General features: G+C 32.6%; 2 protein-coding genes across 5 annotated transcripts in view; one reads left to right on the plus strand and one right to left on the minus strand.

Moving 5' to 3' along the window:
• Positions 1–23,156, minus strand: part of TBCD (tubulin folding cofactor D) — a 537,579-nt gene that overhangs the window by 303,326 nt on the left and 211,097 nt on the right. For all 4 annotated transcript variants that reach the window (XM_056814255.1, XM_056814257.1, XM_056814256.1 and 1 more), the window contains exon 14: positions 19,043–19,137. In XM_056814255.1, coding sequence (XP_056670233.1) covers positions 19,043–19,137 — 95 coding nt within the window. The remainder of the gene's footprint in view (positions 1–19,042; positions 19,138–23,156) is intronic.
• Positions 1,597–14,302, plus strand: ZNF750 (zinc finger protein 750). Its single transcript, XM_001368005.4, has 3 exons — positions 1,597–1,862; positions 8,897–10,507; positions 10,924–14,302. The coding sequence occupies exons 2-3, from the start codon at positions 9,084–9,086 to the stop codon at positions 11,639–11,641; spliced, it is 2,142 nt and encodes a 713-aa protein (XP_001368042.1). The 5' UTR covers positions 1,597–1,862; positions 8,897–9,083; the 3' UTR covers positions 11,642–14,302.

Here is a 23,156-nt window from a genome sequence, read left to right on the forward strand (position 1 = left end):
CAAAGTTCTTGCCACTGAAGTCTTTGGTCATTGTAATATGGTTCAAAATCAGAAATGGATATGCATTTAACCATGGAAATGATACATAAAAAGATGCATTACCACATGCCTGGCTGCTACATCCTAAGGACCACCCAGTCTTGCCGTCTGTCACATAGCAGAATCTACATGAGCTCCTTGAAAGTAGGGTCTGTTTTGCTTTTCTATTTAAATTCTTGGTGCTTTGCAGAGTACTTGGTATAAAGTAATAACTTAATAAATGCTTTTCAATTCATTCATTCATTACCTTCATGGCAAAAATATGTTATAAAAATCATCCCCTACATGGTAATATCTTAACTCCAAGGCTCTAGAATTGCCAGGGAGGAAAAGCAGTTCTGCACCCCACCTTTCAGCTTAAGAGCCACACTCTGTACAATAATAACTCAATTTGTGACCACTGATTAACAATAACAGAAAGGACCAAACTGTTACAGAAACAAGATTAAGGAAGTGTGTTCCCTGTTAAAGTATGAAAAAAACTTCAGTTAATCTAAAATAGCATTGTATTTAGATGTTCTTCTTGAAGATAATTCCTATTTGGGTCAAAAGGAATTAAACCCCAAAATCACAAATAATAAACTCCATAAAAAACTGAATCAAAAAAAAATCTTTTGTGACCTTACTTTTGTTTTACTTCAAAATTTTTAAGTATATAATACTTCTCTAACACTGCTGCTCTACAAATCTAACTGATAAATCACTGACCTAAACCAAAATTAGGATGTACATTAAAAATGGGCCTCCATTAAAAAAAATTCTTCTTCCATTTTCCAGAACAATAATGTTAACAAAAACAGAATTTTTGATGACATCCTAGATAGAAAGTTAAATTTAGGTAAGCTGATAATCAGGGAATAAGAAATAAGGAGTCTATTTTTTTTTAAGGAGTCTGTCCCAGGAGCAAAATTAAGTTGCATAAAAAGTGAATGTGAAAATATAATAATCAATTTTCTACAGAGAAAATACTTCCCTGTAGAATGTGAGCAGGAGTTGATTAGGAACATGCTTTGGCAAGTTTGTGTTTGTGAATGAACTTAAAGTGAGTTTCATTCTGTCTTCATTACAGAAAACTACAGACTGTCACAAAAGCATGGGCAAAAAGTAAAAGATGGATGGGAAAAGAATGAGGCAACAAGTCATTTGGAATATAAAAATTGCTAGATTAGGAGTAAGGGGACCTGGAATCAAATCCTGACTGTGACCTCTCATGCTTTCTGGGCCTCCTGCTTTTTCCTTTCGGTCCCTTTCAACTCTAAAACTACAATCCTATAATTAGTGGGAAAATATGTAACAATCCACAACATTCACAGCAAGCTATTGTAAATGTTTGATTTCATGCAGTCATAACTAATTTAACTATTTAATTACAGCACTGCACTTTTCTAAGGAAAAGTTTCATAGAATATGACCATTCACAAAAATTCTGTGTCCAATTTAAATTTATTTAATGGAGCTTTCAAACTATAAGCATATCTTACTTCTGGGAAGCACTCTGTGTGATTCCTGTTCAAGAAACTGAAGCAGTTTGCTTAGTGTAGGGCACAAAAGTGACACGTTTTGTTTGATAGATCAGGTGCTGAGGTAATGCTGAACAGTAGATGCAAACACATGAATTGTAGCTTCAGGCAGGAATAATATCAGGTGCATCTCTACACCCTGAGGGCTCAACTCCTACACTTTAAATCCCTCCCACTGAAACAGCCTCCTTCAGTTTCACCTAGCAATCAGACTGAGAACAGGTACTTCCTTCTGAGCACTGACAGCTAGAGCTGAACGGCTAAGGAAACTAATACCCACATTTTACCACGACCACATTTCTGGTAAGTACTTAGTATTATTTTTTAAAATATAAGCTTTGTTTGAAAACTGTCTTTTGAGATTTCTGAAAATATCTAGCTAAAATGAACAACTTGTAGGCTGTTCAAGCCAGCTTTGCTTTCCTCTTCAACCTCTCAGTTTCTGGCAGGTGCACTCCTTGGACTAGAACCATTATAGGTGATTTAACTGCAATGATACTTTATTTTGTTAATATGAGGATCTGTGCATGATTTAAATTTAGATCTTATAGGGAAGAAAATTATCTTCAGACATATTTCATACTACTTACTTTTTCCTTACTAAAAAAAGATTTATAAAGACAACTAAGGATTGAAAACATCTGGTTTCTCATTTTAATTGAGATGTTCTTTACTTCAGAAGGCTATTTATTAAGCATAACTGCAATTTTTACCATTTTCATGAAGATCAAAATAAATTTCTTTCCTTTCATGAACAATATCCCAACAGAAAATTCCTGAGAAATTAATATTTGGAAACATAATTGAATTTCATTTAAGAACAAGTATCTATCTACAGTTATTATTTTGTATAATGTTATTTTGTTAATACAAGGCCTTTCAAAGGACTTAAATGATTCACTTTTAAGAATAAAAAAGGCAGATAAGTAGATTAGCTTCTTTAATCCACCTCAAAAAAATTAACAAAAGTACATAGACTATTATGACCTGATTAAACTATAAAGAATTACTTAGTGATGGTTTTCCTACTCCTCTCTTCCCCCAATTCAAGTCTACTAAATGTGTATTTCCCTTTTATAGTAGTTGTGTTAAATTTACCCATTAACTTTAAGAACCGAAAGTCTGAGAGAGAACAGCAAGTTAATCACTGGAAAAATTCAGTTGGAATAAAACTCACGAATCTTGTTCTTGCAACACACCCACAACTGTAGGCGACAATGGCATGTCCTTGAGTTATGCAATAATGCCACATCACAATATTTTAATTACAGCATGCCCTTCAAAATGTTCTACCCTGATGAGTGCACCTCGTCAGACAGCTGGACACCACCAAAAAGAATATTACAGAATTGTTTGAGGGCATAGGTCAATATATATGACAAGAATAGTTGCATAGGCCTTCAAAGACATATTCTCTATAAAGTTAAAATTATAATTACTTATACCATGCCTTGGCAAAATTCATTTTTAACAGTTCCTTTACCACTTGCCTTTTACCAGAGTTCAGAAACTTTTTAAACATACCACTGACTCACAGTCATCTTAAAAATTAAAATGTATTTTAGCTTTTATTTAGGAATCCACCCACAAGAAGATATTGTATCAACCCTATGACCAACTAAAAACCACCCACAAAAATGTAGGGACTTCTGTGGCTTTGTATACAAAGGTGGCACTCTTGGAATAAAATATGAGCAAGAGTTTTTCAACATACAGAAATTCACAATATTGAGTTAAATGATTTATTTGTTTTAAGTGCAAAATAACTGTACAGGAAGAAAAATGAAATATAAAAGCTAAAGATTATTTTAGATTACTCAATGATATTTTTAAAATCTAACAATAAAGCCACAGCTTCTCTAAATATCTTTTTATATTATTTTCTTATTCCTTTTGCTAAATTACTAATATTTCTGCTACATATCACAAATACCTAAAGAAAAAGTAAACTTACTATTTTATGTTAAATCAGAACTTAAATTGATTTTTCTGTCAGCAACATAGTGTTTCACTGCCTCTTAAATTTTTCTACCATGGGAAGAGTACATAAGCACAATAAAAATTTCAGTTTACAATTATAAAATATATTTTAATGGGCAATGCAAACATAATATTTAAAAATTTTGCTCTGTTAATATTAATTAATTTGCTCTGTCTTCTAATATTAATAAGCAAGAAGCTCAAAATAAAAAAAAAAAGAACAAATAGGCTAACCTAAAATTTTCTATTACAATTCAATATAATACCATGAAACCTTTTTTAATAGTTGTTTTTTAAATAGGTTCAAACTTTCAGATAAAAGTGTTCTAATAATATGGTATATCGTATTATCAAGTGTAAAGTAAATGACTAAGTGAAAATGGAGAAATCTATGGAAAAGAAAAAATAAAACCAAGAAGACAGGAAAAAGATTATTTTTAAGAAAGTGGAAGAAAAGGTAAAGAAATAGAAAAAAATCAAGTCCTTTTTTAGGACTGACTTAAAAGCATCTGCAAAACAACACTGGCTCAGGAATATGACCATGCAGGCTTAATTCTTACATCTAACTCTTAAAACCTTGATCCAATCACTTAACCTCTTTGGGTCTGAGTTTCCTCATCTGAAAAATGAGGAAATTTCCTCATCTAACTAAATGGCCTCTGAGGTCTCTTTTGGCACTAGATCTAGGAACAGTTCTCTAAAGAAAGTTGAAGTATATTCTACTTATTCACTTTCACAATTAGTATAAAATTGGATACTGTGATCTCAATTGAGGTTTTTGATCAAAGTCAGAGTGATAAAGAAGGGACAAAAGCTGAATTCATCTAGACTATTTAAATGGTGGGTTAGGAGGAGTGGGAGGTGATAGAATACAAGAGCTTAAAAAAATGTCCTGTAACACTTCCATCATGCTTCTCTCTTGGGTATGTTGGGTATAATATTACTTCAGTGAACAACCAATAGTCCAGGAAATTATACTTTATTATTCTATTTTGGTAATCATATAAGAAATCTCTGGATCCATGTGTCCTAAAAGTATATATGTGTGTGTATGTGTATATATTTTGTATGTGTATATATATATATACACATACACACACATACATATATAAATATATATAAAATTATGTAGCAAGAGAAGATATGAAAAGATCTCCATACTTGAATTTGAAGTATTACTGTAAATAATTACATTTAAAAAGCTTGTTTCAACAACCTTATATTCCTTAGAGAATAAAGGTTAATCTTTCAAGAAAGTCCAACATATAGCCAATATAAACTGACGAGATTGAGTTTATTAAAAGCCTTTTACCTCCCTTATAAGTACACATCACTCAGAATCCATGCAGTAAGTTTAATTTCATTAAAGCCTACAAATCTTAGATTAAGTTATATAAGTGATAAAGCTAGCCTATAATGTAGTATTCCAGTATTATCCATACAATAAAAACACAGATATATTTTGTAGGGAGGAAAAATTTTGTGCTTGGATATAACCACCATTAGGAGAATTCTAGGTCACTATAATGTTTTTAACAGTTGTATTTAACTATTTAAACTCACACCATAAACTATGGCCATAGTGCAACTAAATCAAAGGCAGTTTTGCTCATTGTTTTAATCTGCCAGCAATACAGAGAAACAAGTTTACCTAAGGTAATTTATATTAGTGACTTCTAAATTCATCATTTATTTTGAACAATTAAATCATACAATATTCTCATGAAGGCAATTAGTACTGTATGCCTTTTTGTCCACTTATCTGCAGATATGCAAAAGTTAGTAATTATTTAGCAAAGAACCTACAAATCGAGCTTTTAGATTAGAATATTATGGCACTTTAAAATTTAATTACATAAATACCTCTTATTAAGTAAGAATTTTCTAATTTATTCTTTTAAGAAAAAAGGAAGTCTGGTGTAAAACATTTGAGAAATTGCTATCAAGTGAAAAGTATAATATAAAAGTTCAAAGGCTTGTTCTAATATGAAATTGCTAATAGTGCCACTTTGAAAGGTATCAAAAATATTAGGTTGGGAAAAAAAACAAAAAAAATAATACTGTTGTGTGTATATTATGTTTCTATTAAATGTTTTAAAAATTCTCTTAAGAAAGCTGAAGTTGTCATATTTATTCACTTTCACAATTAGTATCATTATGATTTTCGACCCACAATTGATAAATGTTTTGCAATAGTCATCATTTTGATCATGATGCTTCTAGTCAGTGATGAAATCATCAGTTTTCAGATCTTTGCCATAACACATCCTATACAATCATGGGAACTTGACTTGAAGTGGTTCTCACGCCTTCAGAATCAGTGAACATAATGAGACATGCCAGCACAAGTTCCACTGACTTATCTACCTCACCAAGTATCAGACTGGAGAATGCATCCACTTCTCTTGGCTTCCTGAAACCAGGCAAATAGAATATGCTTTTTTAAAAAAGATATATCAGGTTCTTTCTACCCCACAGTACAAAATTAATTTTGATACAAAATAACTTTTATACTATTTTCTTTTAACAAAAGTCAAGCAAAACCACAGGAATTATCAGCAGCCTTTATATTTAAATAATTCTGTATTTATATTCTCTAATACACTGGCTCATAACTTTTGCTACAAGGTAAAAGAAGGAAGAGAAGGCAACACAAGTATGCAAAAGCATTTAGGAAGTGGAAGAGAGGTCAGAGGTAGTGAAAAAAAGAGAGAAGAATCTAGAGAATAAGGCTACAGAGAAATTTGTGCTACTTTCAATACTAGCTCTTTCTGATCCTAAAAAATCCTGGAAAAGTGAGATAATCTCTTTATATTTGAGTCTGACCTCTACAAATCAAAAATCCTCCACAAAAGTAGTTCCCTAAGTATCAGAAACTTAATTGATAATAACAAAAACATGCAATATTATTTCTTTTTTAAATGAACTGCTTTATTATCATACCAAACATAAACTATCACATTAAAAGTCAAGATTCTTTATACCTCAATTAAAGTCTCTTCTACCTCAATCAGGTAATAATAAATATACAATTCCTATAAACCCTAGACTCTCAATTAGCCTTTTTTTTTTAAGAAATAGAACTTTGTACAAAACATTTAGGAAATGTATCACTTCTGAAAAAAATTTAAGGTATTTAAATGAAAAATCACTCACACACACACACACACACACACTCTCACTCACTCACTGATTACATATATGGAGTAAAGGGAAAGGAGAGAGCTACATGTAATGCAGTCAGCTCTAGAAGCTGTCCCTTTCCAGGCACATTTGTAAACCTCTTAGCAGTTACAACAATTGAAACACACAAGTAGATGATCATGAACTCGGAGGGGGCATACTAGATTCCTACCTAGGCTTAAGATAGCCTCAGACCAACTAAAGTCTAAAAAGATATTTCTGTACTGTGACAATCATTGTCATGCAAGAATTCTTTTTTTTTTTATTTAAAACCTATTTTAGGTAACTTTTAGCACTTATGGTCTCAAAATGTTACCAGAAACCAGTTTAATGGCACAGCAAGAAATGGACCAACAGCTCAAATTTATAGCCTTGAGTAAGCCTCTCCATCTCAGTTTACTCATTGGTAAAGGAGGAGTAACAATAATTGGATATATATAGGAATATTTGTAAAGTGCTAAAGCTAGAGAAGAAAAATCTTCATTAAGGTTACACCATCAGCATTACTGATGATTTTTTTGACTTCTCACAATATTGGTGTGAATAGAATCAGATAAAATGGATTGTAGTCAGGATTATTTTTTAATTTTGGGTTGGTTTGAATGGCTACTAAAGTCCTTTTCAATTCTAATGTTCTGTAATTTTATGAAGTCAAGACATGTCTGTTTTTTAAAGTCACATACAGATTTGAACAATGGTAATGAAACTGATATCCAAATTATAAAATGATTATTTAACTGAATGCTCTAATTATATTTGTTTTCTCTTATTATCTTAATGTCAAGTTAATACCCATTTATTAAGTATCTAGTATGTGCCAGGCACATACTTTATGTTAAACACTAGGTATACAAAGAAAAAGCAAAAAACATTTTTTCTTTAAAAATTGAGTATGAAGCATATATATGTATCTAAATACATGTTAAGGAAGACTGTAAACATAAGGTTCAAATACAACCAGTTTTCCTGAAAATAAGTAGACTATTTACTATTAATATCTAAATAAAATCTTGCCTCCTGGACGAACCCTTTTTCCTGTTGTCAGATTTCCGAGACCTCACACATCAAGGCCCCATATATTTTTCTTCAGAAAAATAATCTTTTTAGAGTTTGTAGGAATATAATACAACTAGATGAATAATGCAATGATTACAACAATGTTCAAAAAGTTATAGTAGCCTAGGTGAAGTTTAACAGAATCTTTGTTAAAATTAACCACAATTAAGAAAATTTACTAATTATTGCCATGCTGTGGCCTTAAGTTTATCAACTAAGGTTGTTTTTTTTTGGGGGGGGGTCAAAGTGGGGGAGATTTCTGTGGCTTCTGGGTACAGAACTCTCTTAGTATGGAAATTTCCCCAATTAATAATGATCAGTACCTGTTCTCTATTCTCTGCAAAACACTGCAATCTATAGTCCTTAGAGTCTCCTAGGACCCTGAGAAACTAAGTGATTTGCATAGGATCCCAGTATATATCATAGGTAAGAGTTGAACTAAGATCTCCCTGACTCCAAGAGGGGACCCGTTTCCACAAACTCATATCTCCTTTCAGCCTCTAAAAAGTCACTGAACATGGGGGGAAGCTGGGTAGCTCAGTGGATTAAGAGCCAGGCCTAGAGAGGGGAGGTAGGTCCTAGATTCAAATCTGACCTCAGACACTTCCTAGCTGTGTGACCTGGGCAAGTCACTTGACCCCCATTGTCTAGCCTTACCACCCTTCTACCTTGGAACCAATACACAGTATTGATTCCTAGACAGAAAGTAAGGGTTTTTATTAAAATAATAATAATAAATTTAAATAAATAGATAAATAAGGAAATAAATAAATACACTGAGCATGCCATGTTTTTCTTGTCCCCAAAAGCAAATTCTTCTGACTAACTAATTAGGTGGTAGAGTTAGAAGGAAGATGTCACAGAGTTTTGAGAAGAGAGGAAATGAAAACTAAAACCATGGATGAACTCAGTTCAACATTTAACTTTAGAAGCCAAATCAATAATTTCAGTTTTTTGGTTGACCTTACACTGACATTCATTTAGGAGTATAAGAAATTATAAATATCTACCTTCAAGCATAGTATCTTTATTTTAACTATTTAATTTTAGTCAGAAAAATAGTAATTTCTCATTGAATCAATTATCATATTATTTAAGAATTCATTTTTCTGTTACAGTTCTTCTAAATCCAATTGAAAACGTGGCCTTTCATCCAGATCCTAACACTGTGGAGCCAGCTTCAAATGAAAATTCTTTTAAAAGGGAACACAAACTACTAAGATAAGACAAAATTAAAGTTTGACTCTAAAGAAGTGAACTGTGTTTAGATTACATAAGACAGAACCTGAAAATTTAAGAAGAAAAATGAGTCTTCTCAAAGAACGAAAACCAAAAAAACCTCATTATATCCCAAGGCCTCCAGGAAAGCCATTTAAATATAAGTGTTTTCAGTGCCCCTTTACTTGCAATGAAAAATCACATCTTTTTAATCATATGAAGTATGGCCTCTGTAAAAACTCCATTACATTAGTATCAGAACAAGATCGAGTTCCCAAATGTCCCAAGTCCAATTCCTTAGAGCCTAAACAAACTCATCACATCGATTCATTAGTTAAACCAACTACTTCCAAGTCAATCACCAATGGACTAACAAATCTTGATTCTAAGCTTTCACACAGCTTTGCCAAAGAAGAAGCCAAGGAAAATTTAGAATCCCAAAACTGTGAGATAAGTAAATCATCAGGACAAAACCCTCCAGTTCAAAAGAAAGCAACACTTCTTGGTTCAGCCTCAGAAACTACAATTACTATCCAACCTATTCTAGAAAGTGGTGCCAGACCTTCAGCTTTTGTACCAGTAGAACACAGACTTAAAGGATCAGAAAATGATGAAGTATCTGAAATGCTTCCAATACCTGACCCAATTACCAAAAGTTCTTTTCACAGTAAATCTGCCTTCCATACACCTAATCACCCATGGAAAACTGGCTCTTTTCTCCCAGAGTTTTCACATAAAATTCCATCTACAAAAGGTTTTGGATCCATTTCTTCTTATATACAACCAGCTATTCCAGAATATCCACCTCATTTTTACACAGAGCATGGACTAGCTACTATTTATTCACCCTACTTACTCACAGGTAATTCAGTAGAGTGTGAAAACACTTTGCTATCTGTCTATGGTACTCAAGACCAAAGACACTTTCTTTCCCACCCAGGACCAATCCCTAAACACTTGAATCCATCACCATCAACATATGAGCCTTACAAATTTTTCCAACAGTATCACTCCAGTCTTCCCATACCATATGGGTTCTATAGACCAGAGTCTGCATTCTCTTCCTATGGCCTTAAACTTCCACATGTTGCTAGTATTACAAGAGAGCAAAGTTCTCACCTACTTGAAGAAACTAACTTGATCTATCCAAATTCAAATCAATCCAGATTAAATTCCTGGAACTCCCACAAAAAACACATAGATTATGAAAAAGAAAGCTTAGTTCTCCAAAGCCAAGATCCTTCCAAAGATGAGCCAAATGATAGAGATGGGGCCAAGATGAGCCCACGTGCAGGAAGTGCAGCTACAGGGTCTCCAGGAAGACCAAGTCCCACGAACTTCACTCAGACAAGCCATGCATCTGAAGGACTGTTTGATCTCTCAAACAAATCTTCCCCTGGACCATTTGGAAAACTAAATCAACATGAAGAAAATGCCACAGCCTTCAGACTTGTGCAAAAAAACTCAGAATATCCTGATCCACAGTTAAATAGAGCTGACTCTACAAGAAGGTATGACAGTGTCCATAAATCTTATTTCCAAAACTCAAAAGCTGAATCCCAAATAGAAATTGTCCTCTACCCCACCCCCAGCTTAATTCTGTCTAATTATCCAGTTTATAATTCGTTAAAATTTTATAACACCATAAATATTGGTATTTTAAAATATCTTGAAAGATAAAGCAGGGATAATTGGCACAGTAATTTTTTTCATCAATAATGCAAAGAAAATTTAAAAAGATAAAAAACTTTTATTTCAAAGTAAAATTTTAATTGCTTCAATTGACATACCTGGTCTTTCTAGTTCTAAAGAATAATTTCTCATTGTAGTTCAGCAAAAAATATACAAACTTTAGTTTGAAAACACTCAACTCCATAAGTCTTATTTTTCTAAGAAGAAATTTAATTTGTTTATCTGTTTCTTTCAGCATTAATGTTACTGATGAAGAAATACAACATCAGATAGGAGGTACTTCTAACATAAATGAGGATTCTTCTAACACAAAGGAAGACCCAGGAATAGCTCCACTCAATCTTTCTAAGAAATCTGGGGAAAAAAAGGAAATCATACATGAACATATATACAAAAGCATGAGCCAAATGGAAACTCAAAACATTATGAAGCTACAAGATATGCCTTTAAACCTCTCAGTGAAGGATACCTGCAACACTCTGAACCTGAAACCTTCATTCCATAATCTATCACAAGATGCTGACGTTGTTGCTACTCAGAAAATTGAAAGTTCCATAGCAGAACACTATATAAAGAACCATCAGCAAAATATCCATCAAGGTGACATTTTGTTCACAGCCAAAAATAGTGAAGCCCAAGATTTAAGAATGATTGACAACAGTGATGAACAGAAACAAACAGCTGCTGTTGCTCTCTGCCAACTAGCTGCATACAGTCCTGGAAAAATAAGGGTAGAAACTGAAGAGCAAAATTCTCAGGATTCTACTACTCAACAAGATGAACCCACTTTCAGTTCCAAAGAAATACTGGAGATTGAATGTAATACTAAATCAAAAGGACAAAAGCGGACAAATCAAAAAGAAACAGGAAAATCTCACCAAGGAACTAAAAAGGCAAAACCAAATGACACTGCAAGAGTGTTCACTCTAAGAAAGAGAACCAGGGTGTCTTAACATTTAACTTTCATATATGCTTTCAGATCACAAAACAGCAGATACTAATGAATTCATCCACTGGACCAAATGACTTATTTCGGTAATTTTCTATTGGATCAATTGTTACTATGTGTTTTTCATTTTTGTTTTAAACAAAGCAGCAATATGTAAATAGTAAATGTTTATGTTAAAGGTGCTTATAAATTTGTAATAAATATTTTTGAATGATTCAGGTTTCTGTATATACCTAAGATTCTGATAAGCAAACTTCCACATTCATAACTAATGTCAATGGAAATGCAAGAGACCAAAGAATAATTCTTTTGATGTAAGTCATATGCCAAAAACACTTTTATATCTGCTTTTATTATGAAAATGCTTCCCACATTAGAAAGATCTTTATATTTGTTGTAACAAAAGCTTCCTTAAATTCTTGAATTTATTTGCTTTTAGCTGTTTTGCAAATAAAATGTAAATTTTGTTGAAAAGGAAGAGCCTCTATATGTGTGTGGAGATATGTCATATATATAACAATCATACATGTGTACATATATACTTTCAGAAATTACTTTAAAAGCTCATTATGAATGTGAAAACTGTGATTTGTTACTGCTGAAAATAATACACAGACATCTATTTAAATTAATAATTTATTTTCATTTGTGAAAAAAGTACTATGGGTGAAGGTAAATGTGGAACATGAATTTATGACATTTATTTGGTTAGGATGGGTCAGTGAATTTTGCAAACTTTTCATTCTTCTTTTCAACACTTAGAATTGTATATATAATTTCTAATACTTTTCAAAAAAATCTATGTGTTATGCTCAAGAATGCATAAAATAATGAATGCAATATAAATTCCTGTGTTATGTTTTATAATGTTTTGCTACAATACATAATGAAGTTCTGGTTAAGAAAAGGAAAATATTCCCATCACAATTTGAACAAGTTAAAGACTTAGAATGTAAATTGTGTGCTTTTTGAGAAGATAAGATAAATGAGATTGTGCTTAGCAAAAACCAATTTGGCAAAAATCAATTTGGAGAAAAAGTAGGAAGTCCCTTGTTCTTGGCTCTTTTAGATAATGATCAAATAACAACTCAAAATCTGTGCAACTATTTATTCAAAATTATGATGCTGAATACTAGTATATCTAGGCTCTATTTTTCTAATATCAAATATGTTTTAGGAAAAAGTATAAATCATGATCATCCATGTACCCTTTTCCAACAAAAATATTGGGGGTTTTTTTACACACAGAATGCTTATTCCATATGCATCAAGACAATATTTTATCATGTTCTAGGATATGGACAACAAATAAATAATCTTCTAGAAAAAATTATTACATTGTCAAATGACAAAAGCACCCAATAAAAGGAAATATAGCAACTATTACATCATTAGTGATTAATGTAGTTCTCAATCTCTTATGGAACGCAGACCAAATTCTATTTCTTTAAGGCATAAAACACCTCTCATTCAATTAAATGTATGAAAGTGTTACACAGAAAAAATATTTCTTTATGACTACAGAGCTAGAATATCATATACACTAAAGAACAAGAATCAGAAACTACTGCCCAAATATAATCAATTAAGTTAAAGGATGCAATATTCAAATCAATTAATAGTTTCCATCCAAATCTGGCTCCAACATACATTTTCTATTTAAATTGAGCTCCAAAATACCTACCTTATGATTGGATTCCCTACTGTTGAGTTTCTCCCCTCTCCAATCCATCCTCCATTCAGTTATCAAAGTGATCAGCACAGGTCAATAATGTGACTCATACTCAATAAACTACAGTGGCTCCCTATAACCTCCAGATCATACATAAAATCAACCATTTGATATTCAAAGACCTTGGCAACGTGGTTCCCTCCTATCTTTCCAATCTTCTTATATCTTACTCACCCCACATCTATTCTGTGATACAATGACACTATGACTTCCTTACTATTCCTTAAATAGGGACCTCTATTTCCCACTTCTAGGCATTTTCACTTCTGACTCCCATGTCTGGAATATTCTCCCTGTTCATCTGCCCCCTGGTTTCCCTGACTTCCCTCAAGTCCCACTTCAGGCAAAATCTTGTATTCTAGAGGATGTCTTTCCCAACCATCCTTAATTCTAGTATATTCTCTTTGTTGATCATTTACAATTAAACTTATACACAAATCTTGTTTGTACATAAATGTTTGCATGTTGTCTTCCACATTAGACTGTGAAGTTCCTTAAGGACAGGGACTGTCTTTTGCCTGTTTATGTATCACCAGTGCTTAGCATAGAACCTGGCACATAGTAGCACTTAATAAACATTTTTAAACTTATTGACTCCCCTTTAAAAGTCATGCTTCACAGTAATGCAATGATCCAGGACAATTCTGAGAGACTTATGAGAAAGAGCACTATCCACATTCAGAGGAAGAACTGTGGGAATAGAAACACAGAAGAAAAACAACTGCTTGATAACATGGGTTGATGGGAATATGATTGGGGATATAGACTCTAAATGGATATAAGCCCTAGAACAAATATCAATAATATGGAAATGAGTCTTGATCAATGACATATAAAACCCAGTGCAATTGTGCATCAGCTACAGGAAAGAGTTAGGGTGAGGAGAAGAAAAGAATATGAATCTTGTAACAATGGGAAAATACCCTAAATTAATTAATTAAATAAAAATTTCCAGCAATAAAAAAAAAAATAAAAGTCATGCTTCAGAGGAACCAAGCTATTCAATCTCACACAACCTTTCATAACTGTGTATACAACACACAATCTGTAGCCAATGATGATGATATTGAGTCTTTATGTAATACCTTAAAGTTTACAAATCAATTTATATATGTTAACTCCTCTGATCCCAAAACAACCATTTGAGCTAAATATTATTATCATAACATCTCCATTATACAACACAAAGATGTTAACAAACTGGCCCAGAGTCACACGTATATTAAGTTGTCTTGAGGCAGATTGTGAACTCAGGTCTTACAAACTATGTAATATATTACCTAATAAGATAAGCAAATCTCAGTCAATTAAAACTTTTCTTCTTAAAAGACCCAACAAAGGTGACATATCATTTATTGTAATTTCTCCAATACCCCCAGAAAGACATAAGCCTTTCCTTCTTGAATTTCAAAATAAGATGGCACTTGACTTCTCTTATGTACTTAGTCATTTTCTAAATTGAATTACAATTATTTGTGTATATAACTCATTCCTTACTATGTTAACATTCCCCACATGTTAAGCATGTTAAGTTTAGAAAAAGAAACCTATTTTTTTCCTTATCGTCAATTATCATTATATAGCATTTTAAGGTTCCCAACGCACTTTACAAATACTCTCTCATTTAATTCTCAAAATGACACTGAGAGGAAGGTGTTATTCTTATGCCCTTTTCACAAATGAGGAAACTGAGACTGACAAAGGATAAGTAATTTCCTTAGTCACATAGCTAGTAAATGTCTGAGGCAGGATTTTAACTGTGGGCATCCTGACTTCAAATTCAGCACTCTTTTCACCATGCCACCTAGTGTTCTGTACTGTCATTTTCATCTGTATATTTTCAACAACTACTACAGTGTCTTCCTCGTACATCATTAGAAATTAGTAAATACTTGGGACAGATTTTAATTTAATTACTTACCTTTATATTCAGAAGGCTGCCTCACATTTCTATCATAGAAAGACTGATCATATTCAATGTTATATATATATATATATATATATATGTATATATGTATATATGCATATATATATATATATATATATATATATATATCCTGGTTAGAATATGGAATCTAGAGTGGGAAGGGACATTGGAAATCATCTTGTCCAACACTCTCCCCCTTACCCCCATTTTGTGGATTTAAAAGATACTAAACATAAAGAAAAAATTCATTCAATATCATCAGGCCCCTCCATAGGCCATACCCATAAAATTAAATAAATAATATGTCTACAAAAATTCATCAAAAATGACTGAATCATGCAGATTTATCAAAACAAGATTTTGGAGATTTTAAGATATTAATGTAGGATTAGGTTATTGCTACCACAAATAATATACATATTCTTCTTAAGGGGTCTGGATCAATCCAAATTATAAATGGAAAACATAGAAATTATCCAACTCAGATATAGGTTATAAAATTTTAGTACCTAACTAATATGTAGCAAGACATGACCTATTGGCTAAAATCATCAGAAGCTCAATCTCCTTTATAAACTAAGACACAATAAATACAGACTCCAAAATAGTCTCCAGAATTTATTTAGCAAATAAACTGAAGTAGAACCAGAACATTATCACAGAGAAAACTACTGCCCCCAATCAACTAGATATAAGGCCAACAATGAAAACCTAAAAATATAGGTTTTAATAGAAATTGACAATCCAGTCACTCAAAAGAATTTTACATATTATTTTATTTGATCTTCACAACAACTCTGAGAAGCAAATTACATTATTATTATTAGCATTTTGTAAATGTTCATATAGATATTTAAGTGTCTGTGCAGAATTAGAACCCAAACCATTCTGACTCCAAGTCTAGCCCACTATCCCCTAACTCCATGATATTTCCCAAGGTCACCCAAATAGCAAGTAACAGAAGTGAGATTTGACCTGAGGCTTTCTGACACTGAACCAACTACTTCTTCCATTTTACTGAATTAGTCTTCTATTTTTACTCCTTTCAGAGAGTCAACAGTTTAAATCAATGAGCATCACATTATGTACATAATATTTGCCTAACATGGTGGAGGTACTGGGGAAATAATAGCTACAAAAGAAAAGTCCTTGCCATCTAATACATACAATCAGAGAAAAAAGAACATAAAAATAGATAAAATGTAAATCAATACTAAGTGGAAGGTAGGGTTAACAACTAGAGAAATCAGAAAAGGACTTAAGGGGGCAGCTAGGTAGCTCAGTAGACTGAGAACCAGGCCTTGAGATGGGAGGTCCAAATCTGGCCTCAGACACTTCCCAGCTGTGTGACCCTGGGCAAGTCACTTAACCCCCATTGCCTAGCCCTTACCACTCTTCTACCTTGGAACCAATACACAGTATTGATTCCAAGATGGAAGGTAAGGGTTTAAAAAAAAAGAAAGAAAGAAAAGGACTTAACTAAGTGGTGGAATTTGAGCTAATCTATGAAGTAGGATATGAATACTAAGAAGTTACAGTAAGTAGGGAATGTATTCATTCCAGACATGAGTAGCAGTCTATATAAAGGCATGGAGTCAACATATGAAATGTAGTATGTGAAAGACAGCAAAGAGACCAGTTTGGCTGAACCAAAAGGAAGTAATACATATTAAACTACAAAAGGTAGGCTATATCTAGATTGTAAATGGCATTTAATTTCAAAGACTGGGGTTTGTAATTGATCCTAGAAGCAGTAAGTGATCAATGGAGTTTCTGATATGTTTATATCAGCCCTTTGTTTCAGTAATATCATTGAGACTGTTATGTAGTATATGGAATGGAAGAGTGGAGAAATTAAAGATAAGTTAACTTTAAAAGAACAGAAGCTATGGCTGCGTAAGTTTCTAACCAAGTTAAGTGGTTCTCCTTTTGCCATTCCTGACATGTTCCCCTTCCAAAAAAAAAAAAGGCTATTATTGATTATTTATTACTTTTACTTTCACAATTATTTGATGCATTAAGGAATTCTGTTTCATATCCCTAGTATATTTTCAAACTATTTTTATTACCTGAATTCCAATTATATTTAACGATTATTTCATGTTTTTTAATTTCCAAACAACTGAGCAGTATTTTAACTAATCTGTCCTTTACCTATGGATCATTGTTTTTTATATATAAGATAGAACACTGGAATGAATATGATCATTAATGTGCTACTTATCAAATAAAAAATATAAGAAACTTTTTTAATTGCTTGGATTATTTTACCACTTAAATTATTCCTATTATTCTTTTTTATTTTACTGAATCATTGAAACTGAATTTTATAGCATATCTTGCTGAATAGACTTTTTCCCCTTTTAATAAATGATATATTCATCCATTCAGAAGTTCATTTCTCAGAAGATTAAAACATCACATACAAGTCTTTTTAGTTTGCCCTATCAATCTGTCCCTTCTTAAGCAATCTGAATGGCACCAAGATTGTCTATATTTTAACCTCAGATCAGGAATATTATTTCTTGATTCTAGCCTCTTCCTTACTCTAATGCACCTCTTCCCTCCTGTACCCCTGCCTGCTTTTTTTAATATTGCCAGATTTATTTTATATAAACATTACTCTTAGGTCATTCCCAAGCTCTAAAACTACAATGGCCTTCCATATATTTGATTTTCAAGGATTGGTCCTGCTGTACTTATCCAACCTTATTTTCCATTATTCTCTCCACTCTACTGTATAATCCTATTATTCAACAAACACATACTCATTCCATCCTACCCATATCTTCAACTGTACTGTTTCCCCTAACATAGGAATGTAATTTTCATCTCATTCTTGATTTTTTTCATCCTCAAATTTTATTAAGGAAAATACAGAAAAGCAGCACAAAGGGAAAAAATTTAACTGAGAATGTGAAAATAAGAGCAAATAGAAAATGGAATCTAGACTATACAATAAGAAAACATAATTATGTGATAACAGCAGAAAAATAACTAGGAATCATAATGGACTACAAAAAAAGGTGACTATTGCTGAATGTCAAGGCATAAAGCAATTTTTAGGATGTAAAAACAGATGTATATCATGATCATTTGAGAAATTCTCTATATTAGAACTTTTCATACTCAAAAAAAAGAAGAGAGCACATTTAAGATCTCGACTTAAGTTTTTTTAGACATTCTTATTTATACATGCCATAAAAAAAAAGACTACATCCATAAACCTATTCAAAGTTCTCCAATATTAGCCCCGTGGATCCTTACCTAGAATATAATGTGTAGGGTAAATATTTAAGAAGAAAATAGAAAATCTGGAGAGGGGTCATTAAAGGAATACAAAAATAAAAAAAGGATTGAAATGGGGAGCCCAGAAAGATTTAAGGAATCTTAGAGCCATGAAAACAGGTAGTGGTAATTTTAAACAAAACTTTTAAACTATTCTTGAAAAATTCACTGTCTAGGGCAACTTTAATAAAAGTAGTTTTCCTCCAACTTAAAAAGCATATTAAGACACAGAGTTTACCATTGTAGGACCAGAATATTTATTTAATACATTCATATATTCATGTTACCATATTAATGAATGTCAGTCAAGATTTGAAATCATAATAGAGACTTTAATGTCAGAAAATTAAGTTAGGTTTAGATATGCAAATTCATAGCAATCAACAAAAAATTAAAGGAATGGACAGATTGTAATACCAGGGCACTATAAAATAAGAGTAACAAGTTTTACTACTTACCATCTGTGAGTCGAGAAGGTAATAACAATCCTCTTCTGCCTAATTCTGCTAAAGCCAGACATCCTCCATGCCAAGCATTATCAGTTTCCTGGAAACTAACAATATATAGAACATGAGTTTAATTTAATTTGGATTACATTTTTTATACAGAATTCTCAAAAGTTAATCATTACTTAAAACCTTGGGGTTTTGTTTTGTTTTGTTTTTCATTCCTTTTGGAGGAAAAGGATTATTTAATTTAAACAAATATTTTATAAGACCTAAGAATTCAATACCAACGGATGGGAATTTTACTCTTATAAATAAGTTAAATTGCTCCTTGGGTTACACTTGTGGGAATGGAGCAAAAAATAATCTAAAATTAGGTGATTAAACATATAATTATCATATCCTAAATATGGCCTGAAATAGTTTGTCTAAGGGGATGAAGAATGAGAAATATCCTAAAACTCTTTGGGCAATGGTATATGTTGTTATATTTTGCTTTTTTTTTTTTTTAAGAATAGGAATAGAAGTCTACTGGCCAAAAAATTTCACTTTGGTTCTTGGCTAAATAGACATCTAGAAATAGAAGACGTGATCACAAAAAGATTGGCTTTATCAAGAACACCCACAAGGTCAGAATTAAAGGATGGAGTAAGACCTTCTGGGCCTCAACTGACAGAAAGAAGGCAGGAGTGGCAATCATGATATCTGATAAAGCCAAAGCAAAAATAGACCTGATCAAAAGGGATAGGAAAGGTTATTATATTTTGTTAAAAGGGACTTTAGATAATGAGGAAATATCACTAATCAACATATATGCACCAAATAATATAGCACCCAAATTTCTAATGGAGAAACTAGGAGAATTGAAGGAAGAAATAGACAGTAAAACCATATTAGTGGGAGACTTGAACCAACCATTATCAAATTTAGACAAATCAAATCAAAAAATAAATAAGAAAGAGGTAAAAGAAGTGAACGAAACCTTAGAAAAATTAGAATTAATAGACATATGGAGAAAAATAAATAGGGATAAAAAGGAATACACCTTCTTCTCAGCACCACATGGCACATTCACAAAGATTGACCATACATTAGGTCACAGAAACATGGCACACAAATGCAGAAAAGCAGAAATAATAAATGCAGCCTTTTCAGACCACAAGGCAATAAAAATAACGATCAGTAATGGTACATGGAAAACCAAATCAAAAATTAATTGGAAACTAAACAATATGATACTCCAAAATCGTTTAGTTAGAGAAGAAATCATAGAAACAATTAATAATTTCATCGAGGAAAATGACAATGGCGAGACATCCTTTCAAACCTTTTGGGATGCAGCCAAAGCAGTAATCAGAGGTAAATTCATATCCCTGAGTGCATATATTAACAAACTAGGGAGAGCAGAGATCAATCAATTGGAAATGCAAATAAAAAAACTCGAAAGTGACCAAATTAAAAACCCCCAGCAGAAAACCAAACTAGAAATCCTAAAAATTAAGGGAGAAATTAATAAAATTGAAAGTGATAGAACTATTGATTTAATAAATAAGACAAGAAGCTGGTACTTTGAAAAAACAAACAAAATAGACAAAGTACTGGTCAATCTAATTAAAAAAAGGAAGGAAGAAAAGCAAATTAACAGCATCAAAGATGAAAAGGGGGACATCACCTCTGAGGAAGAGGAAATTAAGGCAATCATTAGAAATTACTTTGCCCAATTATATGGCAATAAATATACCAATTTAAGTGATATGGATGAATATATACAAAAATACAAACTGCCTAGACTAACAGAAGAGGAAATAGAATTCTTAAATAATCCCATATCAGAAAATGAAATCCAACAAGCCATCAAAGAACTTCCTAAGAAAAAATCCCCAGGGCCTGATGGATTCACCAGTGAATTCTATCAAACATTCAGAGAACAGTTAATCCCAATACTATACAAACTATTTGACATAATAAGCAAAGAGGGAGTTCTACCAAACTCCTTTTATGACACAAACATGGTACTGATTCCAAAACCAGGCAGGTCAAAAACAGAGAAAGAAAACTATAGACCAATCTCCCTAATGAATATAGATGCAAAAATCTTAAATAGGATACTAGCAAAAAGACTTCAGCAAGTGATAAGAAGGGTCATCCACCATGATCAAGTAGGATTTATACCAGGGATGCAGGGCTGGTTCAATATTAGGAAAACCATCCACATAATTGACCACATTAACAAGCAAACCAACAAGAACCACATGATTATCTCAATAGATGCAGAAAAAGCCTTTGATAAAATACAACACCCATTCCTATTAAAAACACTAGAAAGCATAGGAATAGAAGGGTCATTCCTAAAAATAATAAACAGTATATATCTAAAACCATCAGCTAATATCATTTGCAATGGGGATAAACTAGATGCATTCCCAATAAGATCAGGAGTGAAACAAGGATGCCCATTATCACCTCTATTATTTGACATTGTACTAGAAACACTAGCAGTAGCAATTAGAGAAGAAAAAGAAATTGAAGGCATCAAAATAGGCAAGGAGGAGACCAAGTTATCACTTTTTGCAGATGACATGATGGTCTACTTAAAGAATCCTAGAGATTCAACCAAAAAGCTAATTGAAATAATCAACAACTTTAGCAAAGTTGCAGGATACAAAATAAACCCACATAAGTCATCAGCTTTTCTATATATCTCCAACACAGCTCAGCAGCAAAAACTAGAAAGAGAAATCCCATTCAAAATCACCTTAGACAAAATAAAATACCTAGGAATCTACCTCCCAAGACAAACACAAGAACTATATGAACACAACTACAAAACACTCGCCACACAACTAAAACTAGACTTGAGCAATTGGAAAAACATTAACTGCTCATGGGTAGGACGAGCCAACATAATAAAAATGACTATCCTGCCCAAACTTATTTATCTATTTAGTGCCATACCCATGGAACTCCCAAAAAATTTCTTTACTGATTTGGAAAAAACCATAACAGAGTTCATTTGGAATAACAAAAGATCAAGGATATCCAGGGAAATAATGAAAAAAAACACTAATGAGGGGGGCCTAGCAGTCCCAGACCTCAAACTATATTACAAAGCAGCAGTCATCAAAACAATTTGGTACTGGCTAAGAGACAGAAAGGAGGATCAGTGGAATAGACTGGGGGAAAGCGACCTCAGCCAGATAGTATACGATAAACCCAAAGATCCCAGGTCTTGGGACAAAAATTCACTATTTGATAAGAACTGCTGGGAAAATTGGAAGACAGTGTGGGAGAGATTAGGAATTGATCAACACCTCACACCCTACACCAAGATAAATTCAAAATGGGTGAAAGACTTAAACATAAAGAAGGAAACCATAAGTAAATTGGGTAAACACAGAATAGTATACATGTCAGACCTTTGGGAAGGGAAAGACTTTAAAACCAAGCAAGACAGAGAGAATCACAAAATGTAAAATAAATAATTTCGACTACATCAAATTAAAAGGCTTTTGTACAAACAAAAGCAATGTAACTAAAATCAGAAGGAAAATAACAAATTGGGAAAAAATCTTCATAAAAACCTCTGACAAAGGTTTAATTACTCAAATTTATAAAGAGCTAAATCAATTTTACAAAAAATCAAGCCATTCCCCAATTGATAAATGGGCAAGGGACATGGATAGACAGTTTTCAGATAAAGAAATCAAAACTATTAATAAGCACATGAAGAAGTGCTCCACATCTCTTATAATCAGAGAGATGCAAATCAAAACAACTCTGAGGTATCACCTCACACCTAGCAGATTGGCTAACATGACAGTTATGGAAAGTAATGAATGCTGGAGGGGATGTGGCAAAGTAGGGACATTAATTCATTGCTGGTGGAGTTGTGAACTGATCCAGCCATTCTGGAGGGCAATTTGGAACTATGCACAAAGGGCGATAAAAGAATGTCTACCCTTTGATCCAGCCATAGCACTGCTGGGTTTGTACCCCAAAGAGATAATGGACAAAAAGACTTGTACAAAAATATTCATAGCTGCGCTCTTTGTGGTGGCCAAAAATTGGAAAATAAGGGGATGCCCATCAATTGGGGAATGGCTGAACAAATTGTGGTATATGTTGG

The sequence above is a fragment of the Monodelphis domestica genome, chromosome 2 (genome assembly GCF_027887165.1).
Source record: "Monodelphis domestica isolate mMonDom1 chromosome 2, mMonDom1.pri, whole genome shotgun sequence".
NCBI classification, from domain to species: Eukaryota; Metazoa; Chordata; class Mammalia; order Didelphimorphia; family Didelphidae; genus Monodelphis; species Monodelphis domestica.

Excerpts from the sequence above, each read along its gene's own strand:
- ZNF750 (XM_001368005.4), top strand. The coding sequence starts at position 9,084 with ATGAGTCTTCTCAAAGAACGAAAACCAAAAAAACCTCATTATATCCCA. Across the intron at positions 10,508-10,923 it reads AGAGCTGACTCTACAAGAAG|CATTAATGTTACTGATGAAG; the intron begins GTATGACAGTGT and ends TGTTTCTTTCAG.